This window comes from Balaenoptera acutorostrata, chromosome 1 (genome assembly GCF_949987535.1).
Source record: "Balaenoptera acutorostrata chromosome 1, mBalAcu1.1, whole genome shotgun sequence".
Classification (NCBI taxonomy): Eukaryota; Metazoa; Chordata; class Mammalia; order Artiodactyla; family Balaenopteridae; genus Balaenoptera; species Balaenoptera acutorostrata.
In genome coordinates, this window is record NC_080064.1 from 25,645,385 (window position 1) to 25,668,249 (window position 22,865).

Below are 22,865 nucleotides of genomic sequence, written 5' to 3' on the forward strand. Positions count from 1 at the left end.
CTGCCCAGACAGCCCCAATTCTCTCTCCTTCCCCTCCCGCGTCCCCCAGGCGGGTCTCCTTTCATTTCCATACTTCAGTGACCCCTCCCCCTCCCCCACCCCATTGAGTTCCACAGCTCAGCCGTTGGAGGAGGCGTGGCCCCGCGAGCATCAGGGCTCCCGCCCCACAAGCCGCGGGCCCGCGCGCAGACAAAGACATTCCACAGCCTCCGCCCCCTCCGCGCTCTCGGCCAGAAGTGGGAGGAGACACGTGTCCCTCTTGCGCCGAGTCACGTGGAAAAGAAACGAACGAAGCCCGCGGGCACCCGCGCACGCGCACAAGGCTCCGGCCTGGCGGGCTCGGAGGAAAAAGGGGAGCGGGGAGGCGACTTCTTCGGGCTCCGCGGCGGTGCGCAGGCGCCGTGGCCCGACCGGGGACTTTGTTCTCCGCGGAGAAACCCAAGGGCGGTGCCGGTACTAGCTGCGCACGCGCGCCGCCTCATTTCCGGTCCTCTCTTTCGCTGGGTCGCTCGGGTCGGCTTCGGTCGCCGTCGCTCCCGCTCTCCCACGTTCGCCAACCGTCGCTCAGGCCTCTGCCGCTGCCGCGTCGCTTCCTCGATCCCTCGATCGCAAATCCTCCCCAATGCAGCGCCGGGACGACCCCGCCGCGCGCATGAGCAGGTCCTCGGGCCGCAGCGGCTCCATGGACCCCTCAGGTGCCCACCCCTCGGTGCGTCAGGCGCCGTCTCGGCAGCCGCCGCTGCCTCACCGGTCCCGGGGAGGCGGAGGGGGGTCCCGGGGGGGCGCCCGGGCCTCGCCCGCCACGCAGCCGCCGCCGCTGCTGCCGCCCTCGGCCACGGGTCCCGACGCGAGTGTGGGCGGTCCAGCGCCGACCCCGCTGCTGCCCCCCTCAGCCACTGCCTCGGTCAAGATGGAGCCGGAGAACAAGTACTTGCCCGAACTCATGGCCGAGAAGGACTCGCTCGACCCGTCCTTCACTCACGCCATGCAGTTGCTGACGGCAGGTAAGGGGGCCTCCGGGGTCCCTGTGGGTCGCCCGGCCACCCGGGGGCATGGGTGGTAGCGGCTTTGTTCCTCTCCCTTACCGCCCCCTGGGGACCCAGGCAGTCGTGGACTCCCCTTCTCTCGTACTCGTCTTCGGGACCCTAGATTCTACAATTCCCATCCCGGCCCAGGGTGCGAGGGAGAATTTCTAGGCTGCAGTGGAGGCCTGAAGGGGACTTCGCGATCTCTTAGCGCAAAGATTTTGATGGATAGTGCCGCGCTCCCTGCCCCCTTGCCGACCCTTCCCCCTCCCACCTCTTGCAGCTGCCCCGCGCTCTGAGTGCTCAGATTCTTCCAGAAATGAACCTTCATCTCCCGCTTCCCCAAAAGGGGAAGCTTTTTTGATCGCGGGTGGCGGTCGGCGCCTCAACCGAGGGTGTAGGAGGTGAAGGCAGCCTGAGCCGGGAGGGAGGGAGGGAGGGAGGGAGGGAGGGAGGGCCGAGGTGAGATGGGGTGAGGCTGGGTTGCCCTGTCCAGCGCGCCGCGGCAGCCGGGGCCGGGTCGGACTTCGCGGTAACTGGAGCTTGAGTTGCTCGGAGGCAGGAGCAACCTGTGGGAATCGGAGCTTGAGGTTTTCCGAATCAGATTTCCGACTTCGGCCGATAAGATGGTCATTGCTGCAGAGCCAGACGGTGGGACCCCTTTATTTTACAACGCGTGTTCGTCATTGGAGAAGGGAAAAGCAAATCTAGAGACAGTGAAAGGGGGTGATAACAGGGAGATTAAGGATGGTTTGCATGACATTCCCAATAAGATGGGAAAAAATTGAAAGAAGTTGCATGGTCTCCCCCCTCCCTTTTTTGCTTCAGTCCTGAAATAGATTAGGAATAGTAGTCTTTGTTCTCTGTGTGTAGACTAGCGCTTCTTTTTTGCTCAAAACTGGCCATCACCTAGTCGCCTTGATTTCTCCCTAAAGCCGTCTGTTTTGCTCTCTCTCCTAGTTAAAACGTTTTAATAAGTGTACCTTATGATACCTAAATTTTATTAAGCAAATAAAAATTCACAGCATTCCAACACTGAATGAGTAGTTGGACTCTTTGGCAGGGTTGATATAATGGACACGTCCGTTATGAAAATACCATTTCCCTCCCTTTGTTCTCTTGTCTCCCACCGTTGGTTAGAGGTCCTTACTTTTAAACACAGTAAACAAAGCCTGAGGCGGTCAAGAATAAGAACGTTTAGATAAACTGCTTACATTTTCAACTCTGTGCTTTGCTGTTCTATAACACAGTCAGATTGTTTGAAACATTACTGTTCATTGTGTTCTTCTGGCAAGCTCTTTGAGGGCAAGGAATGCTTTTTAATCTTTATATTTTTCATATTGTGTATAGCAAACACCAGGTGTTTGAAAGCAAGTACATGCAGATTCAGGAACGTCAGACTAAATGGTAAAGGTTGACTGGGTCTTATTTTTATTTCCTCGTGTCTTTAATCAGTCCATATTAAATGAGAATAAAATAACAAACTTTAGAACTTTAAGGTGTTGGCTTCGGTTTGAAATTCTAACTCTTGACTAGTCACCTACTCTCGGGAAACTTTCTGAACCTCAGTAACCTCATCTGTAAAGTGGGATGGTGAGTTGTGAGGATTAAATGTTGTGTAAAAAGCACCAGCACAGTTCCCTTTGACTTGTAATCATTAGATAATAACATGTCACCAGTTTTCTCCTAGTTGTAAATTCGTGGTACTGAGTAAGGTATGAAAATGCAAGCTTTTTTTGCCTTTCTGAGCACATCAAGTGTCCAGTATGGTGCTCGTCTTTTTAGTAAAAGATGGTTTCTTAGGATAGCCATCAAAAACTACTGATCCTTAAAAGTTACTTCCGATTTTCACCCTTCTTTCATTTTTTAAACTTGGGTGCTTTTTTTTCCCCCACTCTTCGCACCTTTTATTTTATTATTATTTTTAACATCTTTATTGGAGTATAATTGCTTTACATTGTTGTGTTAGTTGCTGCTGTATAACAAAGTGAATCAGCTGTACATACACCTATATCCCCATGTCCGCTCCCTCTTGCATCTCCCTCCCACCCTCCCTATCCCACCCCTCTAGGTGGTCACAAAGCACCGAGCTGATCTCCCTGTGCTATTCGGCTGCTTCCCAGTAGCTATCTGTTTCACATTTGGTAGTGTGTATATGTCAGTGCCATCCTCTCACGTTGTCCCAGCTTACCCTTCCCCCTCTCCGTGTCCTTAAGTCCACTGTCTATGTCTGCGTCTTTATTCCTGTCCTACCCCTAGGTTCTTCAGGACCAGTTTTTTTAATTTAGATTCCATGTATATGTGTTAGCATATGGTATTTGTTTTTCTGACTTACTTCACTCTGTACGACAGATTCTAGGTCCATCCACCTCACTACATATAACTCAATTTCATTTCTTTTTATGGCTGAGTAATATTCCATTGTATATATGTGCCACATCTTCTAAACTTGGGCTTTTTTGATGTCTTTTTCCTTTAACCAAATTGAATTTTAATTGGAGAAATGGGATTGAGGTAATGCTGGCTCATTGAGAAAACTAACTTGGGATATGTGAATATTTCTTAGCATGGATAAGTCTTGATATATGTTGGACCTGGCTTTGAAGATTTTTTTTTTAATTGAAATACAGTTGACTTATTTTAAGATATTTTTGAATGATCTGGAAAAGTGGTTGTAGTAAAGTCAACCAATTGTGAGAAAGTGAGATTGGGAAGACGGAATAGTAGTATTTAAGCTCTGATAAGGATACAGGTAAGAAAAATACAGCTAACACTATACTGGATGCTGGACACTGGCCTGAGCACTTTACATCAAATGTTTAGTCTTCATAACAATACTATGAGGAAGTTACTCTTATTATTTTTACTTCTACACATGAGGAAACCAAGGCAAACAGATTAAATCATTTGCCTAAGGTAACAAAATTAGTAAGCAGCATATGGAGGATTTGAAGTCAGTCTGAGTCTGGATCCTCACACCTAACCCTCTTTGCCCCCCCCCCCATCCCCCACTATAGTACCTGCAACAAATTGTACTCAAAAAAATAAAAATAAATTTTCTGCTAAAATATTAAAAGAAAATCTGTTTCATCAGATTTTCTGAACACATCAAAGTCCTAGCCAACAGGGCAGTGAAGATCACAAGGCAAGACAAAGAAGGAGGAGGAAACCCAGAGAGCAGAGCCTAGCACTTAGGACTGTGACTCCTCCAGGTAACTCTGCCTGTTTCCCAGGAGGTGCTACAAGACCCAGACCACTCTTCTTTATCAGCCACATAGCCCTCCCTGTACCTTTTCCCAGCTTTAACTTATTTTGCACTTAGCAGCATCTGATGCACCATATGTTGTAGTTAATGTGTTTGCTTGTTGGCTGCCCCTTCTTTATGACTAGAATGTCAACTCTACCAGGGCAGGGATCTTTTGTCTGCTTTGTTCATGGCTGTATCTTCTTTTCCTTTAAGAGTGCTGCACAGAGTGGCCTCTTACTAAATATTTGATAAATGAATATTCATCCTCATTGCATGATGGAAAAATAACGCAATTCTGAGGGATTTCGATTTTGAATATAGATTTCTATATTAGCCGAATTGATCTTCAACCACGATGACAATTAAATGCATTTGCAGACATACAGAGACTCTCAGGGTACCCATGCTTGTTTTCTGAAACCAAAATAATTTATCATATTATTTGTGTTAAATATTTACATAATAAACATAAGATGTTTTTACGTATATCAGTGTTCTTTTTCTACTTTTTATAACTAGGAAAATACAAGTTAGTGTAAATGACTCAGGAATAAGTAAACATTTTCAGTAGATTAACAATCCCCAGATGATCTTGAAAAGATACGCAGAAATTCATCTTCCAAAAGCATTCAGTGCAGGGACTTCCCTGGCAGTCCAGTGGTTAAGACTCCACGTTTCCACTGCAGGGGGCATGGGTTCAATCCCTGGTCAAGGCTAAGATCCCGCATGCGGTGGAGCAGCCAAAAAAAAAAAAACCCTCAGTGCAGAATATTTCCAGACAAAAATCTATTGAAATTTCAAAATAGTACATTTCTTTATTTTATTTACAGTATACTATGGAAATACACTTAGATGTCCCCATTTCATTCTACAGAGCTAGCAAGACCTATTAAAACCAGAAAGTGGAATTGCAAAGGAACTATAGACCAAGTATGGCTCTTCATATCCGTGGGTTCTCCATATATGTGGATTCAACCAACAATGAATCAGAAATACTCAGGGGTGGGAGGGATTCCAAAATTTCCTAAAAGCAAAACTTGAATTGGCTTTGCGCTGGTTTACATTGTATTTACAACTGTTTACATAGCATTTACATTGTATTAGACATTATAAGTAATCTAGAGATGATTTAAAGTATACAAGAGGATGTGCGTAGGTTATATGCAAGTACTGTGTCATTTTATATAAGGGACTTGAACAGCCTCGGATTTTGGTATGGGAGTTTGGTCCTGGGACACCAAGGGATGACTGTGTAGGTATAAGTATAAATATTAGGAAAGAAAGAGACAGAATTTATCATTATTTGCAACAACTTCATGGTTGTTTACCTAGGAAAATGGTGAGTGATGTGGCTGATTACAAGGTAAAGATGTATAAGTCAGTACTTTTCTGATATAGAAGCAGTAGCCAATTAGAAAAGAATTGACAAAATGATCTCATTTTTTAGAATAGCAAAAACTTTGGGATAGGCAATAAAAATCAATTCAAAATGTATGTGAATATTCATAACAAACAATAACAATATTTAACCTTTGTAGAGCATATAACATGTGCCATGACCTGTGGTACTCATTAATTCCATCTTCATGGCCATTCTGTGAGGCAGGAAGAATTTTTATCTCTATATTACAGATGAGGAATATTGTGATCACATATTGTCGACTTAAAATTTTATTGAAAGTGGTAAACGAAGATGTGAATAAAAAGAAATATGCCAGGCTTCCCTGGTGGCGCAGTGGTTGAGAATCTGCCTGCTAATGCAGGGGACGTGGGTTCGAGCCCTGGTCTGGGAAGATCCCACATGCCGCGGAGCAGCTGGGCCCGTGGGCCACAACTACTGAGCCTGCACGTCTGGGGCCTGTGCTCCGCAACAAGAGAGGCCGCGACAGTGAGAGGCCCGCGCACCGCGATGAAGAGTGGCCCCCCGCTCGCCGCAACTAGAGAAAGCCCTCATGCAGAAACAAAGACCCAATACAGCCAAAAATAAAAATAAATTAATTAATTAATTTTTTTAAAAAAAGCTACAGTAATTAAGATTATTTAAAAAAAAAAAATTTGCCATGTCCTGGTGGGAGGAGGAACTAGTCTTACAAAGATGACAACTTTTAAATTAACATGTTGGTTTTTTGCATTTTTCAAACTAATTCCAAACTGGATTTATTTTTTTCAACTTGACATGTTGAATATAAAGTAGCTAAAAGAGAGAGACAACAAGGGGTTGTACTGTATAGCACTGGGAACTATATTCAATATCCTGTGATAAGCCATAATGGAAAAGAATATATACATGTGTATAACTGAGTCACTTTGCTATACAGCAGAAATGAAACACAACTTTGTAAATGTACTATACTTCAATAAAATTTTTTAAGTAGCTAAAAGAGTAAATGAAGATAAATGAGAAAAAAAAATTTTGGAGACAAGAAAATAATGAAAACCTGTTACATTGACAGAAATGAAGTCAAACAAGACTTAGTGCTTGAGGGGATGTGGATTAGAAGGAACAGTGCTGGTAGAAGTGTGAATTGGTACAACCACTTTGGATAACAGTTTGGCATTTCCTTTGAAAGCTGAACATTCAAATTCTTTAAATTGAGCAAGGTTATTCCTAGGAATATACTCAAAGAAACTTTTGCCCGTGAATGTCTCACTCATAAAATAGTGCACCTTGTTTCGCCATTGATTGGATACTGTGAGATTTTCAAAATGAAATACTTACTACAGTAGTGAAAATGAAAACTATAGCTGAATGCCACAACATGGAGAAATCTTGGAAATCTAATGTTAGGTGAAAAAGTCAATCCCATAAGGCTACATACATATGGTACAATACTGTTGTGTTGTTTTTTTTAAATTTATTTTTTATTTTTGGCTGTGTTGGGTCTTTGTGGCTGCACGTGGGCTTTCTCTAGTTGCGGCGAGCGGGGGCCCCTCTTAATTGCAGTGCACAGGCTTCTCATTGTGATGGCTTCTCTTGTTGCGGAGCATGGGCTCTAGGCACGCAGGCTTCGGTAGTTGCAGCACGCAGGCTCAGTAGTTGCAGCTTGTGGGCTTCCGTAGTTGTGGCATGTGGGCTCTACAGCGCAGGCTCAGTAGTTGTGGCACACGGGCTTAGTTGCTCCGCGGCATGTGGGATCTTCCTGGACCAGGGCTTGAACCCATGTCCCCTGCATTCCAGGCGGATTCTTAACCACTGTGCCAGCAGGGAAACCCTATAATACTCTTTTTATGGAGCATAATACTAACAAAATTAAGTAAAATATTGTTAGCATGTATAGGTCTGTGATAAAGCAGTTTTTAACAAAACTAAACATGTGTTTACCATATGACTCAGCGGTTGTACTCTTAGGCATTTATCCCAGAAAAATTAAAGCTTATGTTCATATGAAACCTGTATGTGAATGTTCATAGCAGCTTTATTCATAATAGCCAAAAAACTGGAAATAACCCATATGTCTCCAATTGATGAATAGTTTAGCTGTGGTACATCTATACCATGGAATACTACTCAACAAGAAAAAGAGATGAACTGTTGATAAATGCAGCAATTTGGATGGATCTCAAGGGATTTTTTTTTTTTTTTTTTTTTTTTTTTCCGGTCAGGCCGCACGGCTTGCAGGATCTTAGTTCCCTGACCAGGGATTGAACCCGGGCCCTGGCAGTGAAAGTGCCAGATCCTAACCACTGGACCACCAGGGAACTCCCTCAAGAGAATTATGCTGAATGAAAAACCCAATCTCAAAAGGTTACACACTGTACAATTCCATTAGTTTAACATTCTTGAAAAGATAAAATAATAATATGGAGAACATTAGTGGTTGCCAAAGTTGGGGAGAGAGGAGAGGAGGTGACTGTGGCTATAAAAGGGTAGCATGAGGGATCTTTGCGGTGGAACTGTTCTGTACTGAGAACAGAAGTGTGGTGGTCACATGATTAAATTGCATAGAACTAAGCAGACATACACACACACCCATAAGTACATGCAAAACTGGTGAGATCTGAGTAAAGTCAGTAAGATTGTATTAATGTGAATTTTCTGGTTATGATATTACAGATATGCAAAATGTTATGGAGAATAGTGGGTGAAGGATATACGAGATCTCATATTTCTGACAACTGCATATAAATCTACGATTATCTCAAAATAAAATGGTTTGTTGTTTTGTTTTTAAGAGAAAAAAAGCCTTAAACTCTTAAGTTGTGCCCTAAGAAAGAGATTTGGGAGACTATGGTCAATATGCTATAATAGAGTTTGCCGCTATCCTGGAATGTGGGAATTGAGCCCCTTAGAGGGCTCTTAACTGAGGCTTTGAGGGATTTTTTTGAGCCAGTACCCACCCTTAGTCAACATTGTATGTGAAATACTGTGTTGGTATCTTTTTCTGGGGAGCTAGTCTGTAGGGGCTCATGACCCCAAACCAGATTAAGAACCTATAGCTCGGTACTCTTGCTTTAAATAATAAATAATTTGAAAAATGAAAAGAATGGAGTGGTTTTATACAAAATTAATGAACTTACTGGATTTGTGATTCCAAAAGGATTTACCAACAGAAAAGATACAGGGCAAAGAACTATAAATTTGGGAATGATGAAGTTATATGAGTCGTTAAGGGAAGTTAGGGGGTGTTAATGGTACATTTCTTTAATTTGGTAAATGTTTATAGATGCCTGTTGTCTATTAGACACTGTACTATAAATGGCAGATAGTTTAGTAATGGCAAGGGTCCAGAAATTGTTCATAGCAGGGGAAGGTGTGCTGTCGTTAGATGTATGAACCAAATACATTGATAGTCTGGAGGAGGGCATGACAGCTGACCTTTTGGAGCAGATATCCTATGAATCTTGCCCTCCTAGAAGTACTATCTCTGGATGCCTTAGTCAGAAAATCTTGCTTGTCTTGCTCCTTATCACATGTTCAGTTAATGGAATATACACGATAGCCTTTTTTAGTTAAGCCAGTCCAGTTGATAGAATCTGTATATAATTTTTTTCAAACTTCTCTTGTATTAACAGTTTTGTGTTCCTAAAATCTTCCATTAAAAAAAAATCCTTTTTAAAAGTAAGAAGGAAGACTAAATGAGGTTTAATGACTTGCCCAAGGTCACACAGCAAGCATGTAGCAGAGCTGGGAGTCAAACCCAGTTCTGTTTAGCTTCAAAACTCAGGTTCTTTCCTCTGAGTCATACATTTAAGAAACAGTTCTCATCCTTTGGAGCTAACAGTCTGGTTGTGATAACACCTACCAAAAAAAGGAAGGATTAAGTTATAGTAAAAGAGTAGAAGAAAAGCCACGAGATTTGTTGAATTTGCTCTGACCAACGTAAGGAATAACCTGGGTTTAAATACCTGCTCTGTCACTAATTTTGTGATCTTGGACAAGATTTATTCACTAGTTAAGTGGGGATAATCCTGGTTATAAAGATGAAGGGAAACAATAAATACAAAATTCCTGACACATAAAAGGCATTCGGTAAGATATGATTATTGTCAGCATCTGACTTTGAAGCAAATGGGTCACCTCTCTGTGTTGTTTACACCTTAGCTTTTCTTTGACTCTTGGGATATCCAGGGTCTCCGGAGGCCCAAGCAAAGATCTTTTAAAGGAGTCAGTTTCAGAAAGATTGTCTAGAAAGTACTTTTGCCTGAGGGTGAGGCTTTTTTTTTTGTTTTGTTTTTAATGGCTGTGTTGGATCTTCGTTTCTGCGCGAGGGCTTTCTTCAGTTGCGGCAAGCGGGGGCCACTCTTCATCGCGGTGTGCGGGCCTCTCACTATCGTGGCCTCTCTTGTTGCGGAGCACAGGCTCCAGACGCGCAAGCTCAGTAATTGTGGCTCACGGGCCTAGTTGCTCCGCGGCATGTGGGATCTTCCCAGACCAGGGCTCGAAGGGTGAGGCATTTTTAGGAAGCTACTCTTTGATTTTTTTTTCTTCCCATTACAGCCTGCTCCTTAGCCCTCCACAAGAAGTAAGGCCAAGAAGAGAAATTGAAAAAGAAAAAAGAAAAAAAAGAGAGAATTGAAAAAGAAAAGAAAGATCAGGCAGCTGAACATCTGAGGCACATGCAGAGCCCTCTTGTTGTCTTTAGCTGCATGACAGTGTCTGGGGGTATAAGCAGTACTTCCCAAAACTTTACAAAATCAGCTCTTTTTTGCTTAAATAAAGTGCTCCCCACAACTCCCCACTGAAAGGCAATAATAAAAGCATGAGGTTTGAAGTTAGAGAAAGCCTGGCTTTTAATCCTTACTTTCTTACTGCTTTAACAGCTTTGTGACTTAGAGATTTAACTTCTCTGATTTTGTTTCCTCAGTTATAAAATGGGGATAGTACCAGCTACTTCACTGAGTTATTTTTTAGGATAAATGGGCTAATATTTGTATAGAGTTTGATACATTGTAGGCATTTAATAAATATTTGGTCCTTCCCCTTCCAAACATGGAAGACTACCCTTCTTGAAGGCTCAAGGTGCTTCTTATTCTTTTGCTTTCTAGGCTAACCCCCTGATTGTTTTATCTTTTTAGTTCTGTTTTACTTAAATCATTGTTCTCTGAATTCTCTAAAAATGCTTTAACATTTTTTAAATTGTGAGGTAAGTGGACAAGGGGATCCTAATTAAGATCTGCCTAGCTCAAAATATAGCAGAAGGATCCATGTTATAGAAAGGTCTTAAATTCACAGGGCACATTGCATTGATATTAAACAAACCTTTCTACTGGGTTCAATTTTTGCATCCCTGCTTCCTATGGAAGTACAGATTAACAGACTTTGAGTCTTATCTTCTTGTTCTAACCAATTAAAGTTTCTGGAAAGTGGTATAAAGTACAGTTGAAGGGCCTAACTAGATGGCAGCAATTAGGACACACGGAGAGACATCGATAAGATGAAGTTTGTAATTTGTTCCACATATTTAGAAGCTCCTCAGTGATGTTTTCAGATTAGAAATGTGGCATCTTTGTTCCTGTGGACTTTGGAAGATTGAGTGCCCAGTTTCCCAGCCCAGAAACTCAAGAGGTGTGTTCAGAGGTGGTAGGCTCAAAACTAGAGACTACAAAAAGTTAATATTAGCAGTAAGTGGGAAGGGGTGGGGTCAGGATACACTACCAGTGAAACAGTAAACAAATAGGGTGTTGAATGAAGGAAGCATTTAGTCTGTTGATTGTAAGGTCAAATTTGTTTTCTATTCCAAACAATGAAAAATAGGAGTGCAAAGAGCACTGTCATTTACCGTTCTTATAAGAGTGTAACATTTGAAATTAGGCTTTTTAATAAACAGAAGCCTTCAGTTTGAAATTCTGAACTCTGTGTAGTCTGTCAGTCTCAGTAACTTTCCTTCATCCGTGTACTTTACAGCTGGACTTAGTCTAAACAGTTTTTTTTTTTTTTAATTGTTAAAGGTTTAGATTTGCAGTATGTGTTTGAAGTCATATGTCTTTATACAGAACCGGTGGTTTTCAAAGTGTGATCCCTAGAGCAGCAATATCAGCATCACCTGCTAACTTGTTACAAATGCAAATTCCTGACACAATCCCAGACTGGGATTGGAGCCCAGCAATCTAGTTTAACAAACCCTCCAGGTGATTCTGCTGCGATGAAGTTTGAGAACCCTTGCCTTAAAAATTATAGAAGAAACCCTGTGGAAATGTTATATTAGGAGAACATTCTTTGTTAGTTAGAATGTTCCACTAGTTTTAGGGAGTATAATTTTTTTGGTTGTTGTTGTTCTCAGTGGATCATAGTATAACCTTTTAGTTGCTGCTGTTCATTGCCTCCATACTCGGCCCCCATCTTTGTTAGTACTCCTGTTGTAGCATTTAACTATACTTCATTGCTGACTTCATAGACTGGGAACTCTAGTATATAGACATAGTGGAGATTGGGACCATGTTTGACTTGTTCTGTTGATTCTCATATACTTTACAGGACAAGGTGCCTGGCTCTTAGTAAGTCTTCCATAGTGGTTAGTGATCATACCTGTATCTGTCCCTTCATGTGCCTCTCCATAGGAAGCACTCAAACACTTGCAGTCACTGAATGAATGGATGGATGGGTGAATGAAGTTCCCTGATGATAGGAAATCTTTTTGGTTGCTAAGGTTCTAGCTGATGAAACTGTCTTAACCCGTGAATTGAAATTACCTTGGTGCATTTTTTCCATTAAGACACTGAGAGAATTTGGGCTAGATAGTGTTGAGTATATATTAAAACACTTACTGAGAAATGGGCTTTTGAGACTTCCCTGGTGGTCCCATGGTTAAGACTCCACGCTTCCACTGCAGGGGGCTCGGATTTGATTGCTGGTCGGGGAACTAAGATCCCACCTGCCAAAAAGAAAAAAAAGAAAGAAAGAAATGGGCTTTAATTAGCATGTTTACATATGTTATTTTATTCTGTTTTTATAGCAACCTCATGAGGTAGATATTGCCTCCATTTTACAATGAGGAAACCAAAATTCAGAGCAATTAAAAAACTTTTCAGAGTTCACACAACTGGTGAGTGGCAGAGTAAAAACCAGGTCTTTCAGACTCTTAAGGACTACTACTGTCCAAAGCACTACTGTTACAGAATTTTAATGGGACTCTCGGTTGTGTATTTAAATTATTGACTTTGTCTCTTTTTTTTTTTATTTTATTATTTTATTTTTGGCTGTGTTGGGTCTTCGTTTCTGTGCGAGGGCTTTCTCCAGTTGTGGCAAGCGGGGGCCACTCTTCATCGCGGTGCGCAGGCCTCCCATTATCGCGGCCTCTCTTGTTGTGGAGCACAGGCTCCAGATGTGCAGGCTCAGTAGTTGTGGCTCACGGGCCCAGTTGCTCCGCGGCATGTGGGATCTTCCCAGACCAGGGCTCAAACCCGTGTCCCCTGCATTGGCAGGCAGACTCTCAACCACTGCACCACCAGGGAAGCCCTGACTTTGTCTCTTCATAAAGATATGACTTTGTACTTTTTTCTTGATGCAGATTTTAATTTTTTTAGTTCGTTTATCCCCTTTTCCCCAATTCACTGCTAAATCCATTTTGTGTTAAGAACATTTGAATGCTTCTGTAGAGGTTTCCACTAGAAGTGGAAGAGCAAACTGCTCTTATTAGAAGCAGGCTTTGGGTTTCCTAGTCACCTTCATCTAGCTTTGGTGCTTTCACCCAGTCTCCATTTGAAATTAGCACTTTCTCATTACACAGTACTTTGTGTTATTGCTTTAAGCTAAGCAGACTCAGAATTTTGCCTTTATTTAAAAGAAAAAACTAAATTAAATTCTGTTTATCCTATTCAGAAATTGAGAAGATTCAGAAAGGGGATTCAAAAAAGGACGATGAGGAGAATTACTTGGATTTATTTTCTCACAAGAACATGAAGCTGAAGGAGAGGGTTCTGATACCTGTCAAGCAGTATCCCAAGGTAAGGGAAAGAGTGCCTCACTTTGAGTTGTCTTTGGTAGTATGAGAGTATGTAGTATGTCTTGTAACGTGGGCTGTAGCAGAAGACTTACAGAGATTGTGAAGTGTCAGAAACTTAAGCTGGTGAAGGTTCTGTCCCATATATGTATCTGGCAGTTGAAACATACAGGTCCGTCACTAATAGCATAGCTATAGCCAGGATGGAAATATAATCATCTTTTTATTATCAAAAAAAAATTTTTTTTTTCTCAAAGTTTCTTTTTTGGAAGGCAACTAGTTATATTTAGTTTATCAAACCAGTACTGCCAAAGGGTACCATATGTCTGTTCTGTTCTGAAGTAACTGGCTTTAAAATGTTTATGTAAAAGTACGAAGGGTTGCAGTGTGATATTATGGAAAGAGTGCCAAACTACATCAGGAAATTCAAGTCTAAGAACTGCCACTTTCCAGTTGTATAACCGTAGGCTAATCACTTTATCCGTACAGCCTCAGTATATCCTTCAGTAAAATGGGAGTGATAATACTCTACCTATTTTACAGGATTATTGAAGATAAATAATACGTGTGGAAATATTTTATAGGAACATATGTGTTTAGAAATCTGTCTTTATTTTCTGTCAGTTCAATTTTGTGGGGAAGATCCTTGGACCACAAGGGAATACAATCAAAAGACTGCAAGAAGAGACTGGTGCAAAGATTTCTGTGTTGGGAAAGGGCTCAATGAGAGACAAGGCCAAGGTAAGCTCACATTAATGAGGCAAGAAGACACCCTAATGCCTTCCAGTAGCCCAGAGTCCAGTATAGATTCCTTATGGAAGCTAGCACTTGCATATGTACAGAATGTGATTCCCTTAAATTTGCATTGGATATAAGAGATTATAGACCAGTTAATTCACTTCTTTGACAACGCTGGAAGAACATAGGTGTGCCCTGGTAATTGTTTTCTTTCTGACTTTGACTGCATAGTAATGGAAACAGCAGTAGCAACTTTGGCATTTAGTAAGCTTATCTATGAAAACTTGGAAGGGGAGCTGGATGTACTGAAACTTACTGAGACTAAAGACACTAAAATGTGAACAGCACATTCCCTTTCCAGTAATGTGGAAAAGTGAGAGCACTAGTGTTGTGAGTGCAGGTGAGTCAGAGGATTAGTTGGCTGGTTTGTTTCATAGCCAGCTGGAATGTGAGGCCCTCAAAAAGAAGATATTACAAAAGGAACCATGAGTAATCCTGACAACAGAACCTAATGCTTTTTTTTTTTTTTTTTTTCCATGCCATAGCCCCATACTCTTCATGCTGTTTGTAAGTGTGGAGAAACTTACCACTGAAACAGAATAGTCTTAGCCTTCTAGGGTCAGCTTTTTAGATGAGACATACCTGCTACAGCCTAAGAACTTACTCTTTCAGGCCTCCTTTTATGCAGCCTAATTGACAAACATGTTTTCTCAGACCCTCTTTTGTCCACTCACATTTCTCACTAGATGAATACAGTTAGGGCTGAAGTATGTTATTCTAGCTAATGAGATTTACATGAGATTTTCTTCTCTCTGTCCTGACTTTTTTCCTTCCCTAGAACTTCCCAGACCATATAAGCAGATAAGAAGAGCTGGTGATTAAGAGCTCTACCTGGGATTTAAAAGCAAATGCTTGGCAATAAATGAATGAATGGATGAATGCTTGGCAAACAGCTGTTATCTGAATGGAAGCTGGAAATAAGTTTGTCTCTTGTATACCTTCTAATAAGAGCTCCAATGAATACACCAGTGATTCAAAACAGAAGAGCAGCAGACTAATTGCAGGTTTAGCAGACTGTGTAAATTACTATTCTCCAGAATTTGTTTTGCTTTTTTCTTACACTTTTCTATTTTTTTAGGTGTTGGGGTCATTTCTCAGTGTCTCTTTGGCCTAGAGGTAAAGGTGTCATTTTCTCCCTAGTCCAAGTGATGCGATGTTTTTGTGCATCTTTCCCCAGGAGGAAGAGCTGCGCAAAGGTGGAGACCCCAAATATGCCCACTTGAATATGGATCTGCACGTCTTCATTGAAGTCTTTGGACCCCCGTGTGAGGCTTATGCTCTTATGGCCCATGCTATGGAGGAAGTCAAGAAGTTTCTAGTACCAGTAAGGAAATCTATATCCTGTATCTTTTGAGCAAGAGAAAACTGGGATCTTGTGCTTATTGCTAAGGCAGGGTTTCTTATCCAGGGTCTCTGCATAACCTGAAATTATATACCAAATTCTGCATTTATGTTCATTTTTCTGAGGTGGTCCATTATTTGTATCTGGTTTTCAAACTAGTGTGCCCCACTGCCACTCTCCCACTCCATGTCTAATGTGGTTTTAGTTGTATACCAGTATCTTTTGTCAATATTTTGGATCCACAGTGTGTCTGGCATTTTAACATCTGGTTAACAGAGATTTAACGAGGTCTTCACTAAATTGTGTATTTTGGTGCTAGAGTAGAACCAGAAGGTTATGATAGGAAAATGACTAAGGTGGTCATAATCCCCTGCACTTAGGGGGGTTTTATTCTAGACTCTAGAGAGTCTAGATGATAACAGCAAGAAGCCTCTAGCCTCCAGTGTTAATGGATTGAATTCCGACCTGAGTGCATTCAGGGCTTTCTCTCCTGGAGGAGTTTACTCAAGTAGAGTTGATTTGAAAGAGGCATGATGGTTGTAGGCTTAACTGTTGATGATATTAGACAGATTGGTGTACAGCTCCTTTCAGAATGTAACTAAGGCCCTGGAAGAATTGGGACAGACCAGGTTACCTGTGTTGCTTATTATTACCTGGTCAGAGATTTCATTCTTTGAGTAAGTAGAAAATGATGAATTTTTGCCATTTGGTAAGACCTGTTAGTTTTCAGAGTTACTCTGAAAACTACTTACTGTTGAATATTTAATAACCAAGTATGAATCTGGAACCTTAAGAAGCATTTGGAGTACTATTCAGGCAGAATTGAGTAAGCATCATAGTTTCATCACTGAGAGGAGGTGATATATAGTTCTTGGTTTTCTTGTATATGTAAAATGAGGGAGTTGGAACTGTATCAGAGCATGTGAGAATTGGTAGAGCAAAAATTTATAGGGTGTGTGTACCTGTAATGCTGAGATCCAAGGATTCCAACACTGTCTCAAATGTCTCAGCAGCTGCTTTGCTTCTAAGTATCTCGTCATCATTAGAGTGTTCAACATGAAACAGCCAATTTAAAATATCCTAGGAAAAACTCAGAGCTCGTAAATTTTCCCTTGAGGATTTGCTTTTTACTCTTTGAGGTATATGTTGAAGCATCCTGAGCCATCCGTTTCCTGAAGGACTGCAGGGGAATGCCCATCTCCTCTTTATCATTAGTCTCAGCATATTTCTCAAAAGGGCTAGGTTTACAAGGCTTCCATGTAAGTGGATCTTCAAAAGAGAAGCCTGCCAGGGAGATCTGGGTTTCCTCAGTGTTGCTGTGGCAGTTAGAGGAATATGAGCAAATGGCCCATCATTGGTCACTTGATTCTCCAGTGTGAGTCTCAAGCAGCAGAAATGTGTACGGTAGGAGGAGGTGAAGAGATGAGTGGGGGGGCATCTCTGTGGTGACTAGAATCTTCTAGAAGCTGTATACACCTGGGATATATAAAAATGCATGAAGTATTAAGACTGAATGATTCTCATCAGGAAATACGTGAAAAGATTTGCAAATGGCATTTGGCTCAGTTCTTCCCCCTGTGAAGAAAAAAAGTGAGCCTATTTTTGCGTCCATGACCAGAGCCCTCCGTTTTCCCCTTAGAACCTGGTACAGTAGGAAGAGCACTGGACTGGGAGCTTTATCTGCATCATCTTGGACAAGTTATTATATCACTTTTCTGAGCCTCAGGTTCCTTGTTCATCCCAAACATTTGTTAAGTATCTGGTAGGTGCCTAATACTGTGCTTGGGTCTGAAGTTACAAAAATGGCTCTTGAAGAGCTCACAACCTAGTGAGAAAGACATACAAACAATTCTAAAATGATGTGGTAAGTGCTTAGAGAAAATTACATGGTGCTGTGGGAAAAGAGGAGGGAGTGAAGGGTTGGCATCAAGAGAAAGTTTTTCAAAAGAGGTGAGGTAATATTTTAGATTAAATCTTGTAAGAGAGTCCCTCAGGTGGACAAAAAAAGGCAATATAGTCTGATGATTCAAAGCCTAGATTTTGGAGACAGGTAATTCTGAATTTACATGTAGAATCTGCCACTTAACTAGCTCTATGTCCTTAGATTGATTGCTTTATACTTCCCGAATCTGTTTTCCCAGATGTAAAATGGGAAGATCTGCCTACTTCAGGGTTAATTTGAAGATTAAACTGAAAACCCTATGTAAAGCTTATTATATGGTACCCAGCCATAGAACTTCATTAATGGTAGCGGCTTTTATTATTCTAGAAAGAGGAAACTATTTGCAAGAATGGATGTGTAAGAGTATGCCATGTTCTGAACTGCAAGTTGTTCAGCATGGCTTGAAAGGAGGTTATACATGGAGAGAGGATGGAAGTGATCTGGAGAGCTAGGCAGGGACCACATCATGAAGAACTTCATCTGAATAATGAGGGGTCTACCGTCAAGACTTTCCTCAAAGAGGTGACAGGTAGAGTGCCATTTGACTTCAGAGAATGAATGACCTGAGACTTCATCTGGACTTTCAAAGTTGTTCTTAGCATCCAAGGCTCGTATGGGCTAGATGCCTTCTCAGCAGAAGGTAGAGAATATAACACTCCTCATTATCTTTTATCCACAGGATATGATGGATGATATCTGCCAGGAGCAGTTCCTAGAGCTCTCCTACTTGAATGGAGTACCAGAGCCCTCTCGTGGACGTGGGGTGCCAGTGAGAGGCCGGGGAGCTGCACCTCCTCCTCCACCTGTTCCCAGGTATAAATAATGGAGACAACTAGAAATGGGATGTGAATTTGACTGCTGGTACCATCTCTGTTTTACTGGTGCTCGTATCTCCAGCTTAGAAGGGGTCTCAGGATTTGTATGTTGCATCAGGAGTGGAGTTCTAGGGAGTTCCCTGGTGGTCTAGTGGTTAGGATTCGGCGCTTTCAGTGCTGTGGTCCGGGTTCAATACTTGGTCGGGAAACTGAGATCCTGCAAGCTGCATGGCACAGCCAAAAAAAAAAAAGAGTGGAGTTCTAGATCTTGGTCACTTTGACCATAGTCAGGTACAGCAGTCCTGAAGCTTTAGGACTTCAGGACTAAAGCTTTTTAAAAAAGCTTTTTTAACTTTTGGACAGTTTTAGCATTTTTAAATGGTCTTTGACTTTAGAATTTTACCTTTGGTGGTTGACCTTTATGGACTGTTCAGACTCTCCAAGGTCCACTAATGAGACATTAACAGGTCCACCATGGGACCTGGGGAGCCTTCCAATATGGGTCCTTTACCCACCTACACATTCATCTGTGTTGTTTTGTTTTGGCTGCGCTGCGTGGCTTGTGGGATCTTAGTTCCCTGACCAGGGATTGAACCCTTGCCACGGCAGTGAAATCGCCAAGTCCTAACCACTGGACCACCAGGGAACTCCCCATTCCTCTGTGTTTTGATAATAGTCTATTTAAGGCATTGTAAAATCTCCTATCTAGTTCCAGAATTTGCAAACAAATCTGAACATGAAAGTAGCCTATTTATAAAAATCTCCATTTGAAATAAACTTTCTTTTTTGCAGGGGCCGTGGTGTTGGACCACCTCGGGGGGCTTTAGTGCGTGGTACACCAGTGAGAGGAGCCATCACCAGAGGTGCCACTGTGACTCGAGGAGTGCCACCCCCACCTACTGTGAGGGGTGCTCCAGCACCAAGAGCACGGACAGCAGGCATCCAGAGAATACCTTTGCCTCCACCACCTGCACCAGAAACTTATGAAGAATATGTAAGACATTCGGACAATGCCATTTCCTAATACCTAACAGGTTGCCAAAGGAAGTTGAATGACAGGGCCTTGGCCCTTGATGTAGGTGGCAGGGACTGCCTGTAAGATATGGAATCTGCCCTCTTCTCTTGCAGTGAATGTTAAACTATGAGAAGAGTTTTCCATTTTTAAGCATGGTTTACTGTATGTATGTAGATTAAACAGGAAATAAGCTGTCCCTTGATGTTTAGTGTGTTACTAAAGGAACTCACACTACTACTGCTGATAATGCTGAAGTTCAACCTTGTACCTTATTTCCTGCCCACACTGGAAGGGTTTTATAAATTTGGTTGATTGTTTTGTTTCTTTTTTTTTTTTCTTTAATCCTTTCTTTCTTGACTATTCCACAACAGTTGTTAACATTTTGGAGGGAAATTCCATGTTTTGTTAATCCAGAAGCCCGCCATACTCCCATGGGATATAATTACCTTACCTACTTTCTGTGATTCTGACTTTCTGTTTCATTTTATTTGTTCTAGGGATATGATGATACATATGCAGAACAGAGTTATGAAGGCTACGAAGGCTATTACAGCCAAAGCCAAGGGTGAGTCAGGCAGTAGAAGTGCTGTTTCATGTCCTCGGGATGGATAAGAGGGAGTTGGAGGAACTGAGAGATTTAGGCAGCACAAATCTAAGGAGCAGGGTGGCTCACCTCTCTTCAGGGTGTCTTCTCTGCTTTTGACATCTGTAAGGCACACACTTGGATCTGCAAATTTGGATAACTGTGAATCTTAAATTATAGTGTAGAATCTGGGGTTAGCAGATGAAAAATTTCTGAGCTGTGACTACATGGAAACAAAGGGAAAATTATTAAATTATTATTATTTTGATTTATTATTATTTTTATTATTATTTTGATTTATTATGGAAACAAAGGGAAAATTATTAAATTATTATTATTTTGATTTATTATTATTTTTATTATTATTTTGATTTATTATTAAAAAATGTCACAGCCACATTAAAGTTGCATAAAGTTTAAAAGGATACTAGAATCCCACTATTGTAACTCAGGTTCTTTTCTGCTCTTTTTTTAAAAAACATTTTTTGTGTATGTGTATATATGTATCTTAACTGTGATTGAAAAGGTCTCTCATAATTCTATAATGGGGACAGAACAGTTCTTTTCATGTTTCTTTAATCTCTTCCAGTTAGCCCTGTGAATACATGTGTGTGTACACTGTGGTTAAGATTGAGCTTTTTCACTTTAAATTGTTGCTATTCATTTTTCTTTGCTATAGTAGTCACAGTTTTTAAATGAGTACCTAGTGTATACATGCTTTGGAAATATTTTGTGGTTTGGAGATGGGGTAAAATGAGCATCTTTTTGTTTTATACCCACAGTAAAATGACTGAAATATGGAAATATTTGGGAGAAAGGTAAAACTGAAACGTGGTTACTATATAGCTCTAACACTCTGTCTTTGGCTTTCAGGGACTCAGAATATTATGACTATGGACATGGGGAGGTTCAAGATTCTTATGAAGCATATGGTATGTCTTTATTTCTGTGGTGGGACAAAATGTGCAAGTAAGTGCACTGGAGAATGCTGGTGACCAGATTTATTGGGGATCAGTCATGCATCTAAGGAGAAACCTGTAATAGATGGCCAACATGTTGATAGATGTGGCAGTAGGAGTCGTGCTCTTAAATTGTGTGGTGTGCGGTAGAAAGAAGGACTTACTGAAATGAGATAGGTGTGCTATTACTCTTGGACGGCTAAGCAGATGTCCTAAACTAGGGCTCAGGTCTAGGTTGGCCTGGTTGGAGCAGCAGGCTTTTCAGCTGATGTTGATTCTTTTTCTACTTTAGGCTGGGAGATGGCTAGGCCTGGGTTATGTTGCTGGGCCTTTGCTGCTGATACCTAGGCCACAGTGGTGGATAATAAGAATTTAATCATATCCAATTCTTCTGCCCCACCTCATTTTTAAAAACAATTTTGGATCTCATCATGAAGAATCTCAGTGTAGAGGAAATGCTAGCTGAAAGAAACCTAAACAGCAAGAGCAGGTTGGGGACAAGAACAGTGCCCGTTAGATTAGAAACTGGGGGCTGAAGCCAATTCAGGGCAGTACTGGCACCAAGCTCCTTACTGTCTTGGAGACATCTCAGTTCAGTCCTATAATCCTAAGAGAGCTATAGATGCTGGAATGGCAGCAGGACCAAACTGCCTTTCCTGAGGCTTAGTTGAAAACACATTGCTCAAGAGTATCCTCAAGAGCCAGTTATGGCCCCGTATTAATGGGTCCCAGAGGGAGTACCATGTGGCAGTAGATGCAGAGAGAGCAGCCTTTTAAATGTGAGGTGTTTCCGGCATACCCAAGGGAAGTCCAGAGACTTTGGCAAGGGGGTCAGCAGTTGACCATTTAAGTTACTAGTTGACAGTCTCCCTTACCCCTAACTGAAAAGAGAGAGCCTCTTAGGGTTCCCACAGACAAACTCCTCAACTCCTCAGCACAGTACGTAGTAACCAGTCAGCTGCTTGCCCAGGGAAACAGTTTTTTACCAGTTCTAGCTAAATGGTACTGGACAGCTGCCATCCGTAACACTGCACTGCTCTCTGCTCATATGCCACTATTTAGAAGGGTGGTATGATTGCTCCAGGGTATTTCCCTTCATCGGTGAGGCAGCACAATGGGGCCTCTGTATGTGTTTGACTAAATTACATTTCTGTTTTGCTGGAGAAAAGACTGCACTGAAATAGGCAGGCTGCTCCTTGTTCTCCTGGTATGATGTTGCCACTGTTAATCTGTTCTGATTTCTGCCTTTATAAGCAGAGTTAGAAAAATAAACTGTCTTGTTGGTACCCAGAAGCCACTTGGAAAATGATGGACATATCTGTTTTACTAAAGGTATAAACAGGCTTAGATAGCGTAGGACTTTGTGCAACATCCATAAAGGAGTTGTAGACCTGTAGTGATGGAAGCAGATGTTTGTGAATGCAAGCAGCTAGAGAAATAACAGGCCTGGGTAACATCTGGGGGTGAGTGGGAAGAATAAGCTTATAAACACAATTCGTGTTCATAAGAGATCAGCTCTAGTAAGTGATCATCTCTCCTATAGGCTTTTCCCTGTCACAAAGGAAAACCATTTGAGGATGTCAGTCATGTTGTCTGGCTTCTCTGGACTATTGGCACAAAAAAGGAGATAATGAATTCTCCTAATGAGTGCTGTTAACACATTTGATTGTACTTCCCACTGCCAGAGCAGTGGACCAGCTCTGCTGGTGGAGGGCTCTTGAAACGTGGCCATTGCTTGCTCTTCCCAGGGAGCCAGGGG

General features: G+C 41.7%; 1 protein-coding gene across 2 annotated transcripts in view; it reads left to right on the top strand.

Annotated features, from left to right (window-relative positions):
* Positions 1–448: 448 nt before the first annotated feature.
* KHDRBS1 (KH RNA binding domain containing, signal transduction associated 1) overlaps positions 449–22,865 on the top strand; it is a 35,505-nt gene continuing 13,088 nt past the window's right edge. The window contains exons 1-8 of one of the 2 annotated variants that reach the window (XM_057546471.1): positions 449–1,004; positions 13,532–13,656; positions 14,277–14,393; positions 15,628–15,774; positions 18,414–18,547; positions 19,342–19,543; positions 20,062–20,129; positions 21,021–21,079. In XM_057546471.1, coding sequence (XP_057402454.1) covers positions 623–1,004; positions 13,532–13,656; positions 14,277–14,393; positions 15,628–15,774; positions 18,414–18,547; positions 19,342–19,543; positions 20,062–20,129; positions 21,021–21,079 — 1,234 coding nt within the window. In that variant the 5' untranslated portion in view covers positions 449–622. The remainder of the gene's footprint in view (positions 1,005–13,531; positions 13,657–14,276; positions 14,394–15,627; positions 15,775–18,413; positions 18,548–19,341; positions 19,544–20,061; positions 20,130–21,020; positions 21,080–22,865) is intronic. The other variant, XM_007170592.3, reaches the window with a different exon arrangement.